Source organism: Asterias rubens, chromosome 4, assembly GCF_902459465.1.
Source record: "Asterias rubens chromosome 4, eAstRub1.3, whole genome shotgun sequence".
In the NCBI taxonomy this organism is placed as follows: domain Eukaryota; kingdom Metazoa; phylum Echinodermata; class Asteroidea; order Forcipulatida; family Asteriidae; genus Asterias; species Asterias rubens.
In genome coordinates this window covers 8,246,747-8,266,419 of record NC_047065.1, presented here as the reverse complement: position 1 = coordinate 8,266,419, position 19,673 = coordinate 8,246,747, and the positions used below count along the sequence as shown (strand labels likewise).

The window sequence follows — 19,673 nt, the reverse complement described above, 5'->3', positions numbered from 1 at the left end:
GGGTGTAGGGTAGTGCATCATACAACATATGTATTCACCATTTCATCAACTTTAAATGGTCACATTGCCTTCTAATCTGTAAAAGTTTGCAGTTTGGGATTGCTCCTTTTCCCTTTTAAAGACAGTGGACACTATTGGTAATTGTCAAAGACCAGTCTTCTCACTTGGTGTATCTCAACATACACATAAAATAACAAACCTGTGAAAATTTTAGCACCATTGGTCGGCAAGATAATAATGAAAGAAAAAACACCCTTGTCACACGAAGTTGTGTGCTTTCAGATGCTTGATTTTGAGACCTCAAATTCTAAACTTGAGGTCTCGAAATCAAATTCGTGGAAAAATACTTCTTTCTCGAAAACTACTCCACTTCAGAAGGAGCCGTTTCTCACAATGTTTTATACTACCAACCTCTCCCCATTACTCACTACCAAGTAAGGTTTAATACTAATAATTATTTTGAGTAATTATCAATAGTGTCCACTGCCTTTAAGACCTTTCCGTACACTAAACACCCAAATGTGTTTGTAATTAGTGAGTAGTGAACAAACCATAACTTCAGTCATTGACATACCTTCGGCCAAACATGTCAACCCAATTTTTTTCCTACAAACTGGCAGTCTGTTTTCTGTGATAAAAAGCCACACAATTTCAAGGAATATTTTATCATTTCTAACACAGATGTGTATTTAGCACTGGAAATTCTATTTTTGCCAATTTGTTATCAAATGCTGAGGTATTATGTACATGTGATTCCTATAATGTGATTGTTTTGTGATTGTTTTGTGTCTTGCCAGGTTCTTGCTTTATCAGAACAGACCAGTTAGACGGAGAGACAGACTGGAAACTAAGACTAGCTGTGAGTAGCTGCCAAAGACTAGGCAGAGAAGAGGTAAATACAAACTAGGCTCAAGTTACTATGAACATTTAATACCTTAGAGACCAGTTAGATGGAGAGACAGACTGGAAACTAAGACTAGCTGTGAGTAGCTGCCAAAGACTAGGCAGAGAAGAGGTAAATACAAACTAGGCTCAAGTTACTAGGAACATTTAATACCTTAGAGACCAGTTAGATGGAGAGACAGACTGGAAACTAAGACTATAGCTGTGAGGAGTTGCCAAAGACTGGGCAGAGAAGAGGTAAATACAAACTAGGCTCAAGTTACTAGGAACATTTAATACCTTAGAGACCAGTTAGATGGAGAGACAGACTGGAAACCAAGACTAGCTGTGACTAGATGCCAAAGACTGGGCAGAGAAGAGGTAAATACAAACTACGCTCAAGTTACTAGGAACATTTAATACCTTAGAGACCAGTTAGATGGAGAGACAGACTGGAAACCAAGACTAGCTGTGAGTAGCTGCCAAAGACTGGGCAGAGAAGAGGTAAATACAAACTAGGCTCAAGTTACTAGGAACATTTAATACCTTAGAGACCAGTTAGATGGAGAGACAGACTGGAAACCAAGACTAGCTGTGACTAGATGCCAAAGACTGGGCAGAGAAGAGGTAAATACAAACTACGCTCAAGTTACTAGGAACATTTAATACCTTAGAGACCAGTTAGATGAAGAGACAGACTGGAAACTAAGACTAGCTGTGAGTAGCTGCCAGGGCTGGGCAGAGAAGAGGTAAATACAAACTACGCTCAAGTTACTAGGAACATTTAATACCTTAGAGACCAGTTAGATGAAGAGACAGACTGGAAACTAAGACTAGCTGTGAGTAGCTGCCAGGGCTGGGCAGAGAAGAGGTAAATACAAACTAGGCTCAAGTTTACTATGAACATTTAATACCTTAGAGACCAGTTAGATGAAGAGACAGACTGGAAACTAAGACTAGCTGTGAGTAGCTGCCAGGGCTGGGCAGAGAAGAGGTAAATACAAACTAGGCTCAAGTTACTAGCAACATTTAATACCTTAGAGACCAGTTAGATGAAGAGACAGACTGGAAACTAAGACTAGTTGTGAGTAGCTGCCAGGGCTGGGCAGAGAAGAGGTAAATACAAACTAGGCTCAAGTTACTAGCAACATTTAATACCTTAGAGACCAGTTAGATGGAGAGACAGACTGGAAACTAAGACTAGCTGTGAGTAGCTGCCAAAGACTGGGCAGAGAAGAGGTAAATACAAACTAGGCTCAAATTACTAGAAACATTTAAAGGAACACGATTTCTTGGATTGGTCGAGTTGGTCTTTGAAAATCGTTTGTAACCGATTGTTATAAAATGCATATGGTTAGAAAGATGTTGTAAAAGTAGAAACAATGATTCACACAAACATGCCTCAAAATTGTAAGGTTTTCCTTTTACCTCGTCGAATAAACACGGTCGGCCATTTATGGGAGTCAAACTTTTGACTCCCATAAATGGCCGACCATGTTAGTTCGCGACGTAAGTGGAAAACCGTACAATTTCGAGTGATACTTGTGTGGATCATTTATTCTACTTTTGAAATATCATTCTAGCCATATGCATGTTATAGCAAGCTGTTACAAACGCTTTTTATAGACCAACTCGTCCGATCCAAGGCAAAGTGTTCCTTTTAAGATGCTATGTCAGATTTTTAAAATTTAAAATTCAATAGGTATTTTGATTGGGGTCGAGAAAGTTACAAGCTTTCATTTGATCCATTGCTCGAAAAAGTCCGCCAATTATATCACGTGACCAATTCTTATGTGTTTTATAAGAAACGTTTTAAATATTTGTCATGGTTCCTGACCATGAAAAGTAAAAGTTAAACTTGTTTTCGTTAGAGCGGGTAATACTCTTTGAAATACCATTCAGTCAAAAAATCTATTTATTAATTTATTATTAATGTTTGGGGTCAAAAATCTAATCTGACATAGCATCTTTAATACCTCCAACAACAAAACTGGATTTAGGGATTAAAGTTGTCTTCCCCACCCATGATTGAATCTCCCATTAACAATGTGTACAACATTATACTGTGACAAGTATAAGTTAAACCATAGAGCAAGGAAAATGTGTTTTAATACTGATGTGTTTTAACAAGCACTATATACTCAGTACTTCCCTGAGTTCTGTAGGGAAAAAAACACAGAGAAATCACTCAGGTTGGATTCTAACTTTTATTTTGTTTAAAAAAAGTACTCACTAGTTCTTCAGGGCCAGGCAATCTCCAAGAAGAAAACGCATACACATTGAATGTGTTCACATGCATGACATTGTTGTTACTGTGCTACCAAGGAGGTCATGTAGTTTAGTTGGTTGCATCCAAGTTGATTGGTGTGACAAGTACCTGATAAAAAAAAATTGCTCATTGATCTACTTCTTAAAGGCAGTGGACACTATTGGTAATTACTCAAAATAATTATCATCATAAAACCTTTCTTGGTTCCGAAAAATGGGGAGAGGTTGATGGTATAAAACATTGTAAGAAACAGCTCCCTCTGAAGTGACGCAGTTTTCAAGAAAGAAGTAATTTTCCACGAATTTGATTTCGAGACCTCAAGTTAAGAATTTGATGTCTCGAAATTAAGCATAAAAAAGCACACAACTTCGTGTGACAGGGGTGTTTTTTCTTTCTTTATTATCTCGCAAAATCGACGACCGATTGAGCTCAAATTTTCACAGGTTTGTTATTTTATGCATATGTTGAGATACACCAACTGTGAAGACTAGTCTGTGACAATTACCAATAGTGTCCACTGGCTTTAAGTGCTGAAGATTCTGTTCTCAAAAAGTTCATTGAGATCTAGAACTCCAGGGGTCGATTTCACAAAGAGTTAGGACTAGTCCCAACTTAGGACTAGGACTAGGAGATATTAAAAACTGAAAAGTCAGGACGAGTAACTTGTCTGAACTCAAGATAAGACTAGTCTTAACTCTTTGTGAAAGCCACCCCAGAGGTTTTACCAAAAGGTGGAGAGACAGCCATGCTTTTACTATATTTTGTTACCCAATTGTTTTAAATAGGTTATTAGTTGTTTAACCTTTTTATGCAGGATCAGTATTGGTGAACTGACCAAGACCTAGTTTTGTATTGTGTTTGAATGGTGGGATGTTTTTTTTTTACTGTTTTCCTTTTAATTTCATTTGTTGTTGTTTGTGAGGTTTCTCCCTCAGACTTTAAACCAAAATTTTGCTTTGCACAAATTCCAGAAATGACCGCCCAAAAATGAATTTGAATGACTAAACACATGCTTAAAGTAGCTCCTGCGAATTTGAATGCTGCTTTGATGAATTTTTAAATTGAATGATTATTGTGTTAAATCAAATGCTGCAACATTACATTTAGCTTTTAATACCATAAAGCGAAATTGAATGACCCTTTGTAGTAGCTTTCGATTTCGCGCGAAGTAGAATAGCTCGGTGGTTAAACTGGCTGCTCATTTGTCAAAATTGACCGAGAACACTTAAACTGTGTTTCACTTGGATATGAGAATTGGAATACTTTGTTTGTTGTCATTCATGTTTTTTGTTATTATTTTTGGCAGGATCTACTTGATCTGAATGCATATGTGTATGCAGAGAAACCTCAGAAAGATATCCACAGTTTCATTGGAACCATCAATGTACCATCACCGGAAGGCTCTATGACCCAGGATACACTGAGCATTGAGAACACCATCTGGGCTAATACAGTGGTTGCATCAGGTGGGTTATCATGGCTTCTTCATGAAATTTGTGTAATACAAAACTAGTTGCACAATGAGTTAATAAGGGAATCAATGTGTGGTAAAGAGGTTTTCAACTAGTGGTTTCAACCCAACAAGGCCTGGTTCTTGATAATTGAACCAGGCCTCGGCGGGTTTAAACCACTAGTTTAAAACTGATTCAACACACTTTGATTCCCATTCATAATTACCTTTTTGGTAAAAAAAAAAAGAAAAAAGGGCAAACAAAAATATTGTTCAATGATTTCTTTCAACACATCACCCCTCCAGCTATTAAATGTTAAGGTCCTCCGCCGCCCTCGGGTAAACAACTCCTTATAAGGGAATGGTGCGCGCGTTGTGAGTATCACGTGATGTGTCACAACTCTCCGGGCCGTTGCTCTCGACCAATAGGAATGAGGAAACTGATTTCTTTCAACACATCACCCCTCCAGCTATTAAATGGTAAGGCCCTCCGCCGCCCTCGGGTAAACAGCTCCTTATAAGGGAATGGTGCGCGTGTCGTGAGTATCGCGTGATGTGGCACAACTGTCCGGGCCATTGCTCTCGACCAATAGGAATGAGGAAACTGTCTTATAAACATGTCACGCCCATGTTAATACTTTTTACTGGTTTATAAACAAAGGTTTATACACACTCACGTGACGCGCTCTCCACCAATAGGAATAACGAAACTGTCTGAGGTATTTATGAATTAGAAATAATTGATTCAGTTTCTTCGTTGTCCATAGTTATTGATGTAGTTGATTGAATATTGTCTAATGTCTTTACAGGACGTGCTCTTGGTGTAGTGATTTACACAGGCCGTGAGACTAGAGCAGTAATGAATACATCTTATCCACACTCTAAGATTGGATTACTAGATCTGGAGATCAATTCCCAAACCAAGGTCCTGTTTGTAGGAACTATCATCCTGGGTATCCTCATGATCAGCTTAAAGGTATAGTACCTGTCCTCTAAACAGTCGCGTATTAAGTAGTGGTTCAAAACAGCATAAGTGTATCCCTGAACTATCATCCTGGGTATCCTCATGATCAGCTTAAAGGTATAGTACCTGTCCTCTAAACAGTCGCGTATTAAGTAGGGGTTCAAAACAGCATAAGTGTATCCCTGAACTATCATCCTGGGTATCCTCATGATCAGCTTAAAGGTATAGTACCTGTCCTCTAAACAGTCGCGTATTAAGTAGGGGTTCAAAACAGCATAAGTGTATCCCTGAACTATCATCCTGGGTATCCTCATGATCAGCTTAAAGGTATAGTACCTGTCCTCTAAACAGTCGCGTATTAAGTAGGGGTTCAAAACAGCATAAGTGTATCCCTGAACTATCATCCTGGGTATCCTCATGATCAGCTTAAAGGTATAGTACCTGTCCTCTAAACAGTCGCGTATTAAGTAGGGGTTCAAAACAGCATAAGTGTATCCCTGAACTATCATCCTGGGTATCCTCATGATCAGCTTAAAGGTATAGTACCTGTCCTCTAAACAGTCGCGTATTAAGTAGGGGTTCAAAACAGCATAAGTGTATCCCTGAACTATCATCCTGGGTATCCTCATGATCAGCTTAAAGGTATAGTACCTGTCCTCTAAACAGTCGCGTATTAAGTAGTGGTTCAAAACAGCATAAGTGTATCCCTGAACTATCATCCTGGGTATCCTCATGATCAGCTTAAAGGTATAGTACCTGTCCTCTAAACAGTCGCGTATTAAGTAGTGGTTCAAAACAGCATAAGTGTATCCCTGAACTATCATCCTGGGTATCCTCATGATCAGCTTAAAGGTATAGTACCTGTCCTCTAAACAGTCGCGTATTAAGTAGTGGTTCAAAACAGCATAAGTGTATCCCTGAACTATCATCCTGGGTATCCTCATGATCAGCTTAAAGGTATAGTACCTGTCCTCTAAACAGTCGCGTATTAAGTAGGGGTTCAAAACAGCATAAGTGTATCCCTGAACTATCATCCTGGGTATCCTCATGATCAGCTTAAAGGTATAGTACCTGTCCTCTAAACAGTCGCGTATTAAGTAGGGGTTCAAAACAGCATAAGTGTATCCCTGAACTATCATCCTGGGTATCCTCATGATCAGCTTAAAGGTATAGTACCTGTCCTCTAAACAGTCGCGTATTAAGTAGGGGTTCAAAACAGCATAAGTGTATCCCTGAACTATCATCCTGGGTATCCTCATGATCAGCTTAAAGGTATAGTACCTGTCCTCTAAACAGTCGCGTATTAAGTAGGGGTTCAAAACAGCATAAGTGTATCCCTGAACTATCATCCTGGGTATCCTCATGATCAGCTTAAAGGTATAGTACCTGTCCTCTAAACAGTCGCGTATTAAGTAGGGGTTCAAAACAGCATAAGTGTATCCCTGAACTATCATCCTGGGTATCCTCATGATCAGCTTAAAGGTATAGTACCTGTCCTCTAAACAGTCGCGTATTAAGTAGGGGTTCAAAACAGCATAAGTGTATCCCTGAACTATCATCCTGGGTATCCTCATGATCAGCTTAAAGGTATAGTACCTGTCCTCTAAACAGTCGCGTATTAAGTAGGGGTTCAAAACAGCATAAGTGTATCCCTGAACTATCATCCTGGGTATCCTCATGATCAGCTTAAAGGTATAGTACCTGTCCTCTAAACAGTCGCGTATTAAGTAGGGGTTCAAAACAGCATAAGTGTATCCCTGAACTATCATCCTGGGTATCCTCATGATCAGCTTAAAGGTATAGTACCTGTCCTCTAAACAGTCGCGTATTAAGTAGGGGTTCAAAACAGCATAAGTGTATCCCTGAACTATCATCCTGGGTATCCTCATGATCAGCTTAAAGGTATAGTACCTGTCCTCTAAACAGTCGCGTATTAAGTAGGGGTTCAAAACAGCATAAGTGTATCCCTGAACTATCATCCTGGGTATCCTCATGATCAGCTTAAAGGTATAGTACCTGTCCTCTAAACAGTCGCGTATTAAGTAGGGGTTCAAAACAGCATAAGTGTATCCCTGAACTATCATCCTGGGTATCCTCATGATCAGCTTAAAGGTATAGTACCTGTCCTCTAAACAGTCGCGTATTAAGTAGGGGTTCAAAACAGCATAAGTGTATCCCTGAACTATCATCCTGGGTATCCTCATGATCAGCTTAAAGGTATAGTACCTGTCCTCTAAACAGTCGCGTATTAAGTAGGGGTTCAAAACAGCATAAGTGTATCCCTGAACTATCATCCTGGGTATCCTCATGATCAGCTTAAAGGTATAGTACCTGTCCTCTAAACAGTCGCGTATTAAGTAGGGGTTCAAAACAGCATAAGTGTATCCCTGAACTATCATCCTGGGTATCCTCATGATCAGCTTAAAGGTATAGTACCTGTCCTCTAAACAGTCGCGTATTAAGTAGGGGTTCAAAACAGCATAAGTGTATCCCTGAACTATCATCCTGGGTATCCTCATGATCAGCTTAAAGGTATAGTACCTGTCCTCTAAACAGTCGCGTATTAAGTAGGGGTTCAAAACAGCATAAGTGTATCCCTGAACTATCATCCTGGGTATCCTCATGATCAGCTTAAAGGTATAGTACCTGTCCTCTAAACAGTCGCGTATTAAGTAGGGGTTCAAAACAGCATAAGTGTATCCCTGAACTATCATCCTGGGTATCCTCATGATCAGCTTAAAGGTATAGTACCTGTCCTCTAAACAGTCGCGTATTAAGTAGGGGTTCAAAACAGCATAAGTGTATCCCTGAACTATCATCCTGGGTATCCTCATGATCAGCTTAAAGGTATAGTACCTGTCCTCTAAACAGTCGCGTATTAAGTAGGGGTTCAAAACAGCATAAGTGTATCCCTGAACTATCATCCTGGGTATCCTCATGATCAGCTTAAAGGTATAGTACCTGTCCTCTAAACAGTCGCGTATTAAGTAGGGGTTCAAAACAGCATAAGTGTATCCCTGAACTATCATCCTGGGTATCCTCATGATCAGCTTAAAGGTATAGTACCTGTCCTCTAAACAGTCGCGTATTAAGTAGGGGTTCAAAACAGCATAAGTGTATCCCTGAACTATCATCCTGGGTATCCTCATGATCAGCTTAAAGGTATAGTACCTGTCCTCTAAACAGTCGCGTATTAAGTAGTGGTTCAAAACAGCATAAGTGTATCCCTGAACTATCATCCTGGGTATCCTCATGATCAGCTTAAAGGTATAGTACCTGTCCTCTAAACAGTCGCGTATTAAGTAGGGGTTCAAAACAGCATAAGTGTATCCCTGAACTATCATCCTGGGTATCCTCATGATCAGCTTAAAGGTATAGTACCTGTCCTCTAAACAGTCGCGTATTAAGTAGGGGTTCAAAACAGCATAAGTGTATCCCTGAACTATCATCCTGGGTATCCTCATGATCAGCTTAAAGGTATAGTACCTGTCCTCTAAACAGTCGCGTATTAAGTAGGGGTTCAAAACAGCATAAGTGTATCCCTGAACTATCATCCTGGGTATCCTCATGATCAGCTTAAAGGTATAGTACCTGTCCTCTAAACAGTCGCGTATTAAGTAGGGGTTCAAAACAGCATAAGTGTATCCCTGAACTATCATCCTGGGTATCCTCATGATCAGCTTAAAGGTATAGTACCTGTCCTCTAAACAGTCGCGTATTAAGTAGGGGTTCAAAACAGCATAAGTGTATCCCTGAACTATCATCCTGGGTATCCTCATGATCAGCTTAAAGGTATAGTACCTGTCCTCTAAACAGTCGCGTATTAAGTAGGGGTTCAAAACAGCATAAGTGTATCCCTGAACTATCATCCTGGGTATCCTCATGATCAGCTTAAAGGTATAGTACCTGTCCTCTAAACAGTCGCGTATTAAGTAGGGGTTCAAAACAGCATAAGTGTATCCCTGAACTATCATCCTGGGTATCCTCATGATCAGCTTAAAGGTATAGTACCTGTCCTCTAAACAGTCGCGTATTAAGTAGTGGTTCAAAACAGCATAAGTGTATCCCTGAACTATCATCCTGGGTATCCTCATGATCAGCTTAAAGGTATAGTACCTGTCCTCTAAACAGTCGCGTATTAAGTAGGGGTTCAAAACAGCATAAGTGTATCCCTGAACTATCATCCTGGGTATCCTCATGATCAGCTTAAAGGTATAGTACCTGTCCTCTAAACAGTCGCGTATTAAGTAGGGGTTCAAAACAGCATAAGTGTATCCCTGATGCAAACAAAAATAACGTCTATTAAAATCAATGCAGTAGACACTGCTAAGGTTTCAAAACTGCCTCCAGCCATTGGGCTAGCATGGTGTAGTTCATATGAGACATCAGCTTAAGCAATGCAAAGGTTGTGGGTTTTAAATTCCACACGGGTGGTTTGCCTGGGGATTAGATCACTGAACTAGGGAATTTACTTGCTATACAGTGCTTTCACACATGGGTGTAAAAAGGGTAAACCAAGTTAAATTCTTTATTCCCCATGCAAAGATTTACGTCTATGAGGAGTGGTCCTTTAATTTTAAGTTTTTTACTGGATTGTTCAATTTTAGTCTGAATTTTTTTTTCTTTCTAATTATGAATAAAAATTATAATAATATCACGTTTTTACAAAGCGCTTTTCACACCCGAAGGGCGTCCCAAAGCGTTTCACATTATTACCTACTAGACCGACCTACTAAGTTCCTACTAGACTATTTTTGCTATTTTCTCCTGACTCAAACAACAAATTTAACCCAAATTTGCACAAGTTTGTTACTTCATGTATATTGTTGATCACTGAAAGCATGAACACTGTCTGACTTGTACCCATTCACAGCTTGATGCAAGTCATGATAGTGTGAACGCAGTTAAAGCAAAGAGTATTCATTTAAACATCAAGTATATATACATGCCCCAAGAATAACATTCATCTGTGATCATTACACAGACTTTGAGTTTTCCGTAAGTGCGGATGATTTTGCCGTGCCATTGTATATCTACTGGTGTCTGTTCAGACTCCATTCAAATCACCTCGGTTCAGTTTCATTACTCTTCTTACCGCTAAACTCTGTGCATATAGTGCCTGTTATACACGCAATAAGATAATGTACCTAACTGTTGGACATCGTTTAAATGGTTTTCCAAAAAGAATTGAAACAATTTGTGATTATGAATAAGGAAATAAAAGGGTAGCGACAAGTTCTTTAGCAGCCGTTTAAATCAGGCAGGGTCGTTGCTATGTGATTAATCGCACGGCAACGACTCTGCAAGGTTTTAAACGGCTGTTTAAGAATGAGTCACTACTCATTCATAAATGCCTTTTTGGTTAAAAGGCGTGATAAAGTAAGAAACTTTGTAAAACTTATCCGTTTCTGACGTGCTTGAGCTCCGTGTGTTGCACTATTATGACTGAGACGCCTATTTCTGACAGTTTCCAGATTCGTTCGTGCACATAATATAGTCTTGGTGCAAGACGTTCTCGTTTTCCTTTCCACACAGCGCGACCAACTCACCGACAGCAGCTGCGTCGCCCGTAACAAGAAACGTCTTGCACTAAGACTAACCGGTTATATGACCAACTAACAGAGTCCAGCTGGTCATTATCAACCGTTTAAACACCCCCACATGACGCACTCTCCACCAATAGGAATAGCGAAACTGTCTGAGGTATTTATGAATGTGTTGATATGTTGATGTATTAATGCTGAACGGTATTATTTATCCTCAGGGATTTGATGGACCATGGTACATCTACTTCTTCAGATATGTGTTGCTGTTCTCCTCTATCATCCCTCTCAGGTATGTCAATTCTACATCTTTGAAGAACTTCTTCTTAATAATTATGTCATCAGGGCTTCAATGTAGTGTCACAAGACCGCAGGGCTTTCTAGCTCAAAATATATACGCACCAGAATAAATTATATAAGACTGAAATTGTAACGAGAAATAACTTAACCACAATGGCCTGACTTTTTGACCCTAGCAGAGTCTTTCTTACAACAAACATGAACAGTTAGCTAAGTGTACCATAAGCAGTGAAGTGGAACTACCGGGTGGCGCCAGGTGTTCTTTTGTGTGCGGTTAAACGTGCGCCTCAGACTCAACTTAATTTATTGTTTTATCATCATTTTTTTTTTTTTTTTTTATATTTAGAAAAACACAAGACTTGTTTAGTAGTGAGTTTACTAGCCCACAGCTAAAATCCCTTGCCTCGACCCAGCGACCCATTTTTAAAATCGAGCCCTGTGCCAAATTTCATAAAGCCGTTAAGCATAAAAGCTTGCTTTGAATAGAAAAATCTTGCATATTTATTTATGAAAAAACATAATTAGCTGTTGCAAACCGTTTTCAACCAAAATGACTGATTGTATGAATGATTGTATGAACAGCTTTAATGGCCTGTCGTGTCTACCCTAACAGAGACTTTCTCAACGGCTAAAGGCTTTTTTGAGAAAGACACGCTTGGGTCGAATTGTCATTTAGCCTTCGAGAAAGACTTTGCTAAGGTCAAAACGTTAGGTCGTTCACTAATTTTTGCATTCATTTTGTAGAGGCATACGCATGAATCAGCAAGTCGTTTTAACAACCAATTTCCCAATGTTTCAATTGAATAGCAGGGTGATGGATGCCTGATGTAGTTGACCCATGAACAAGACTTCACCATTATGAATTACCTTTTTTGTGTTAACTTACTGGCATATCCTTGACTTCATCTGTGTTTCCTCTCTGTAGTTTACGAGTCAACCTTGACATGGGTAAAATTGTGTATTCCTTCTTGATTCAACGTGACAAGGAGATTCCCAATACAGTTGTACGTACCACAACCATACCAGAAGAACTGGGTCGTATATCCTACTTACTGACGGATAAAACTGGCACACTCACTCAGAATGAAATGGTAAGAATCTCTTTTCTAGCTTGACTCTTGCATTGGATGGAACAGGTTGGAATTTGATTCAACTTGAATGTAATAATAATAATATAATAATAGTGGCTTCTGAAATATAATAGTGGCTTCTATGTAAGTGCATATCCATTAATCAGTGACGCTCAAGGCGCTTTAACATTCAGTATTTTCCTGCAAGGTATGTGGGACTACGTTTGAATTATGAGACCTACTCCTTTTACATAGCACCATGTAATGGTTTGAAAGGTGCTGTGGCGCAATATGCTACCAGTCAAACCAGGAACACCGGGGCGAACCCTTCTCTTTTCAATAAGTGCACTGGGTTCTTTTAGGTGCATAACTCAACACACAGGACCAGCAGCTTGAGGTCCCATCTAAAGGATGAAGCAACGATTAAGTGTCGTGCTTTAGGACGCAAGTGTCGCAACTGGGACTCAAACCCACACTCTGCTAATCAGAAACACCAGAGTTTTAAGCTGATGCTCTTAACCGCTAGGCCATGTCGCGCTTATAATAAACAAAGAGAGAATATGAGGTTGATAAGACGATTAATCGTTGAGTCTGATCTGCACAGGTATTCAAGAAGCTTCATCTTGGTACGGTCTCCCTCGGCCAAGATTCTACAGATGAACTAAAAGCACACCTGTTGACAGCTTACTCGCAACCAACCATACCTCCTACTACTACCCCATCACGTAAGCCAGCCGTTAGACGAACAGTGGTCACTAAGGTGTTTGAGTCGGTGCGTGCTATAGCTCTATGTCACAACGTTACACCTACATATGAAGAGGGAGAGGTGGATGCAGATGAGACTGAGGTAGATCAAGATCAGGAAGCTAAAGTGGTCTATCAAGCCTCTAGTCCTGATGAGGTAAGTAGACAAACAAAACCAATCCTTACTCGTCATCTTAAACCAAATAAATTATGGTATCTAAATTACATAAAAGAATGGGCAATATTGAACAATGCTATAGCTCATGATCGAAAGCCGAGTTTTTACTGGTCCATTCATCATCACAAGCCAGGTGCATTTTTTGCTAATTAGCGCACGCGAGTAATCACACACATGGTTTATGTGCATGACAATTAGAATAGTGCCGGGGCATGTAATGCGCATTTACCATTGTGCGACCGGTCAGCCCGTTGACTATTTTACTTGTCATGCGTTTTACGATCAGGGTACTGTTTTGTACACGCGCACGAACATCGCTGTAGCGACATCCGACACAGGAACAAACTTATAATGGTGCGTTTTAAATCACAGTTTTCGTTTTCCCTTGCTCCAAACAACTGAATTATGTATGAAGTATAGTAAAACAAATACAACATGGTTTATTTCGGGTGACTTGTCGATAGGAGCTCCCCTAGGTATTTGAAGTTAACAAACTAGTTCACTCGGCTTCGCCTCAGGAACTAGTTTGTCAACTTCCAATACCTCGGAGCTAATACCAATTATAATACATCTCTTGCTTTTTCTGTATTCTGGTTGGCTGAAATACGGTCACATGGGATGAACTAAAATAGTATAGTGATTGCGCACGCGTGTTTTGCGAGAACTAGTTCCCAAGCGGGCACTAGTCCTTGAAAATAGTGCCCGGTTACAGCGCCCTCCCTTGACTTGAACCATGAACAGCAACTACAAAACTTCCTTTCTTTTCCAGATTTCTGTTCTTATTTCACATTTACGACCGACTATGTTATAAAACACTTATTGACTGGCATTAGTTGGTAATTAGTTTACGTCTATTCCCCCTCGGGCCTGTGAGTGACCAGAAGAGGGGCCTATTTCCCTCGGCCTTCGACCGGAAATAGGCCCCTCTTCTGGTCTGGTCACTCAAAGTCCCTCGGGGTAATAGACATACACTACTTACCTCATTGCCAGTCAATATGTTCATACTAGTCACCCTCAAAGCATGTTATATTTGTATATTATATTGCAAATATTGGAACCTTTGTATGAGTGGTTATGTTGTACAATTATCAACGGATAGCATACATTTATAGGTGCTACATGTATATGCATATCTACATGAACTTGTTTACTTGCATAAAGAATAAAACCTGAGTGCGTTTTTTAGGGAATGTATTCATTTGGCAATTACTCTTAAAATTAATGTGGTTGTGTAAAAAGATATAATTTTGATGTCCCACAATTTGAACCTGAGAAAACTCTACTGTCAGTTATGTTATTGTAGGCATTCCTGTTTTGGAATATTCTCCCAGCTCGGACATATTCACTCCAGATTTGTTGACGATATATCAAAAATGCGATCACCGTTTGAAATGAAATTTTCACATTGTATATATATAAATATCTACATATGATTGGCTGTTATTTTCCCGCTTCTTTCTGGATCCTTCCCTTAATCCCTTTCCCCTCTCTTTTTCTATTAATGGATATGTATTTGTTTGTACTTGTTTTATGCCTCTGAAGAAGGTCTGGTTTGGATTGAAAGCTAAGGCCATCTACCCTATTTATTATATAATATCTACATTTATATGTGCTTGTCATATTTGTAGGTTGCTCTAGTGTCTTGGACTGAAGACATGGGTCTTGCGTTAGTGAAACGAGATTTGAACTCCATGTCTCTACGCACTCCAACAGGAGATATCCATAACTACACCATCCTTCAGATATTCCCCTTCACCTCTGAGACTAAACGGATGGGCATCATTTTAAGGGTAAGTAAACATTGTCATAGCCTGGTGAAACAAACCTGGGTTCTTATTATGACAGTGGTTAGTATGTTGATTTCAATTAAAAACAAGTCTTTATGGTTGTTAGTCTACTCTTCACTCTGATGTCGATAAAGCTCATATCAGGGTGTGTACTGAACAGCTACGTGTATTGAGCGAGATAAGTGCTTGACGAAATGTTCCAAGTGTAATGAGTTTTCCTGTGAGAGGTATGTGAGACACAGGCGCTATAAGTTATCACACAAGCGCATGTGGAATACGGAAAAAAGTAGCGCTTCTGCGTCCCATATCCAACGAGTCGGCCTCGGACACAGACGCGCTATATTTTCTGTATTTCCACGAGCGCGTGTGTGATATCGTATTTATCTTCAAGCAAACTTGGCGCGTGACATAGAACACACAAGACGCAGGTAGTGATATAAGCCGTGCAATATAGGTTTTTATCACCACTCCATTCTGCCAATCTGATAGGAGGATTAGCGCGTACTTGAAGATAAAATTCATTATTCTGTGTAATTGTATTTGTATAATAATCAAGTGAGGTTTGTGGAGAACACCATGTACATAGTCTACTCTTTATGAGTTGTCATACATGTACACTGTACATGTACAATGTAGTTCTGAGAGTTTGACAGTTCTGAGTTAAGGTAGTTCTGAGTGTTTGACAACTGTACGTTTGGATCATTATACATAATATACTCTGATCGTCTCCAGGCTGCATTCTCCTGAAGACGGTCGGAGGATACTGTCCAAACGTTAAATTGCCAAGCCACTGGTTCTTCTCAGAGCCACCACAACTCATAAAGAGAGATTATGCTGTTCTCCCCAAACCTCGCGTCATGGTATTCCCATCTTGCAAAAGTTTTAGATCCTTCGTATTCATTCACTTGTTTATATTGCTAAAAATTACACAGTGTGCAAGTAGGTTTTGTGAATTTATCTTCAAGCAACCTTGATGCGCAGTATAGATACCTGTGACCTGTGACATCACATGTTTACAAAAGAGCCACCAAGCCTGGATGTCCCGCAGGCAGGGTTTGCACACAGAACAAAGGAAGAAATCATTATAGCTTATATATTTTACAGAGATTTCAATGTCTAATTTGTATCAACTTTGAATATGATGACAGGGGGCACATCTTTAAAACGTGTTCCGCTGATTTTTAAAAAAATTTTATAACACTGGATTTACGTGGAAATTATGACACAAAATGTAAACTTTCCCATAATGCCTGGTGGAAAAACCCAAGCTCTTGTGAAAGGTCACATTTATTGTAAACAAAGGTCACATGATCCATAGTGAAAAACTTGAAATATATGATCTATTGACCCCTTGCACGCGCGTCACACGCAGCAACTGATGCCACGCTCACCATGTTGGTGGGCACTTAGGTTTACGTGTATTAACATCACGTCGCCTAAAATGCGCACTTCACTGCATAACGCACAGCTTAGAGTTGTATATAAAAATGCATAGCAAAAATGCCCATGAGTATTGCGTATTCAAGATTTTTCTGATGATGACGTCAGGTGAATTGGGTCAACAGTGAAAATTAGAACAGTGCAATGCCTGGGAAGTGATGTGAAGACCAGTCAGAATTGAGATTTCAAGTTTGCTTGATGATAATAGCTACATGTGCACTGTACATTATTTTGCTATTGACATGTATGGGCTGTTGACTAATCTGAATCATGTTCTTTGTTTACAGGAAGATAAATCTGGACAGATCTACTTCTTTATGAAAGGTGCTGATTCCGTCATGAATTCAATTGTACAATACAATGACTGGCTGGATGAAGAGGTATTCTATTGATTTACAAGACTGCTCAAATCATATCAGAAATAAACATCCCTTTTAATAAGCAAGAAAAACAAGAATTAGTCCATTCTCAAATAAAGTTTGTGATATACTGTTAGCATAGAAACTGACTTGGTAACAAGCAATGGAGAGCTGTGTGAGAAACGGCTCCCTCTGAAGTAAACGTAGTTTATGAGAAAGATGTATTTTCTCTCACTCCAATAATAGAAGCCTTGAGGCCTGAAGCCTTTTATTAGGCATCTGAAAGCACAGCAACTTATGCAACAATGGTGTTTTTTCTTTTATTATTCTCCTGCAATTGCAATGACCAATTGAGTCAAAACTTTCACAGATTTGTTATTTTATGCACTTGTTGGGATACACCAAGTGAGAATACTGGTCTTTGACAATTACCAAAGGTGTCCAGTGCCTTATAGAAGAACTTAAATTTTGGGGGTTTACGATGTCATTCACTTTAACCCCTTACCGTTATACAATGATCTGTATGCTAACTTTATTCATTCCATAGGCTGAAAATTGTGTTTTAGATGACTTCAGTTATTGTTTTCACCACTTGAAAGTACACATTGTGTAGACCTAAGGTGCTTACTACATACTGATAGACCTTTAAGTACACATTGTGTAGACCTAAGGTGCTTACTGCATACTGATAGACCTTTAAGTACACATTGTGTAGACCTAAGGTGCTTACTACATACTGATAGACCTTTAAGTACACATTGTGTAGACCTAAGGTGCTTACTACATACTGATAGACCTTTAAGTACACATTGTGTAGACCTAAGGTGCTTACTACATACTGATAGACCTTTAAGTACACATTGTGTAGACCTACATGTAAGGTGCTTACTACATACTGATAGACCTTTAAGTACACATTGTCTAGACCTACGGTGCTTACTACATACTGATAGACCTTTAAGTACACATTGTGTAGACCTAAGGTGCTTACTACATACTGATAGACCTTTAAGTACACATTGTGTAGACCCAAGGTGCTTACTACATACTGATAGACCTTTAAGTACACATTGTGTAGACCTACGGTGCTTACTACATACTGATAGACCTTTATCATGGTGCCTCCATCTTTGTTATGTTCCTCATATCCCAAACAATAATCAATATTATATAACACCCAAGCAGATCCTTGCCTTTTGATTGGAGGATTGTCCGTCACATGATAGCAAATAAAAGTACCATTGCACGCTGAGTCACTCACCGTGCTTTTTCGTTCCATCCGAAAAGTACCATTGCACGCTGGCACGCTGCCAGCGTGCAATGGTACTTTTCGGATGGAACGAAAAAGCTGAGTAAAAACATCACTGCGTGCGCATGTCTTTGGTAACGCAGCAGGTGTTACTGCAAGAAGGCATAGTAAAATTACTAGCATTCGGCTTGTACAGTTGAAATTGTTTGTTTTGAAAGTTGTATCTTTCAATCAAAATGACAAAGTTCTACTTGGATGTTATATAAAACAAATAATGAATGTTTTTCATTCGTGCAATGGTGCGAATATGTTCATTCGTTGAAAGCTGGAATGTTCCATTCAACTCGGCTCCGCCTCGTTGAATAGAACATTCCATCTTTCAACTCATGAACATATTCGCACCATTGCACTCATAAACATTCATTATGTGTATACTAATGATCATTTTGAAATTAGGAATTAGACTATTTTGTTCTTCCGGCGTCGATTTGGTAACATTGATATCAATTGGAGAAATTCAAGATGGCTGCACCGTGATAAAGGTCTATTTATGTGAGGCAATAGGGGAAAACAAAGATTTCAGTGTTACTGACCAAACAGTGTGTTGAAGTATTTTGTCGTCAGTGATTAGATGATGTTATTAATTAGTCATGCTTGTTTATTCCAGTGTGGTAACATGGCAAGGGAAGGATTACGTACCTTGGTTGTTGGCAAGAAAGCACTCACTGAGGATCAATATGCAGACTTTGAGGTGAGTTAGAAACAACATTCAGTCCAGCTTTTCCAAACCCGTTTAAAGGAACACGTTGCCTTGGATCGGTCGAGTTGGTTTTTGAAAAGCATTTGTTACCGTTTGTTATAAAATGCATATGATTAGAAAGATATTTTAAAAGTAGAATATAATGACCCACACAAGTATCACTCGAAATTGCGTGGTTTTCCTTTTACCTTGTCGACAAACACGGTCGGCCATTTAAAATAACCAAACAATTTCGAGGCAAATGTGTGTGGATCATTGCATTCTACTTTTAAAACATCTTTCTAACCTTATGCATTTTATAACAAACGGTTACAAACGCTTTTCAAAGACCAACTCAACCGATTCAAGGCAACGTGTTCCTTTAAGACTCGCTGGGTAGCTTTTGAGAAACCTCGTTTGACTATTGATATTATTAAATCAACATAGTTCAGATTAGATTGTCAAAATGGAGTAAAGACCTGAATTTTTGTTTGCCACTTTCGTAATCAAGAGTAATAAGTGTTTGGAGTAGGTGAGACCTCAAGACACAGAATAATCCATACTTCAAATGACACCTCAAGACTCAAGGCATTTTGAATCATGGACTTCCTTGTGCATTGACCATGCATTGGATTTCCATTTTATTGATATATTTATTCACACATCCAACACAAAGGGCCAATAACAGGATGAATAGGA

At 39.3% G+C, this 19,673-nt stretch overlaps 1 protein-coding gene across 2 annotated transcripts in view; it reads left to right on the top strand.

The window, feature by feature from the left end:
• Positions 1-19,673, top strand: part of LOC117289410 (probable phospholipid-transporting ATPase IIB) — a 50,208-nt gene that overhangs the window by 19,518 nt on the left and 11,017 nt on the right. For both annotated transcript variants that reach the window (XM_033770524.1, XM_033770525.1), the window contains 9 exons: positions 798-892; positions 4,458-4,617; positions 5,411-5,577; positions 11,330-11,400; positions 12,334-12,499; positions 13,083-13,379; positions 15,029-15,190; positions 16,915-17,007; positions 18,903-18,986. In XM_033770524.1, the coding sequence (XP_033626415.1) occupies positions 798-892; positions 4,458-4,617; positions 5,411-5,577; positions 11,330-11,400; positions 12,334-12,499; positions 13,083-13,379; positions 15,029-15,190; positions 16,915-17,007; positions 18,903-18,986 (1,295 nt within the window). The remainder of the gene's footprint in view (positions 1-797; positions 893-4,457; positions 4,618-5,410; positions 5,578-11,329; positions 11,401-12,333; positions 12,500-13,082; positions 13,380-15,028; positions 15,191-16,914; positions 17,008-18,902; positions 18,987-19,673) is intronic.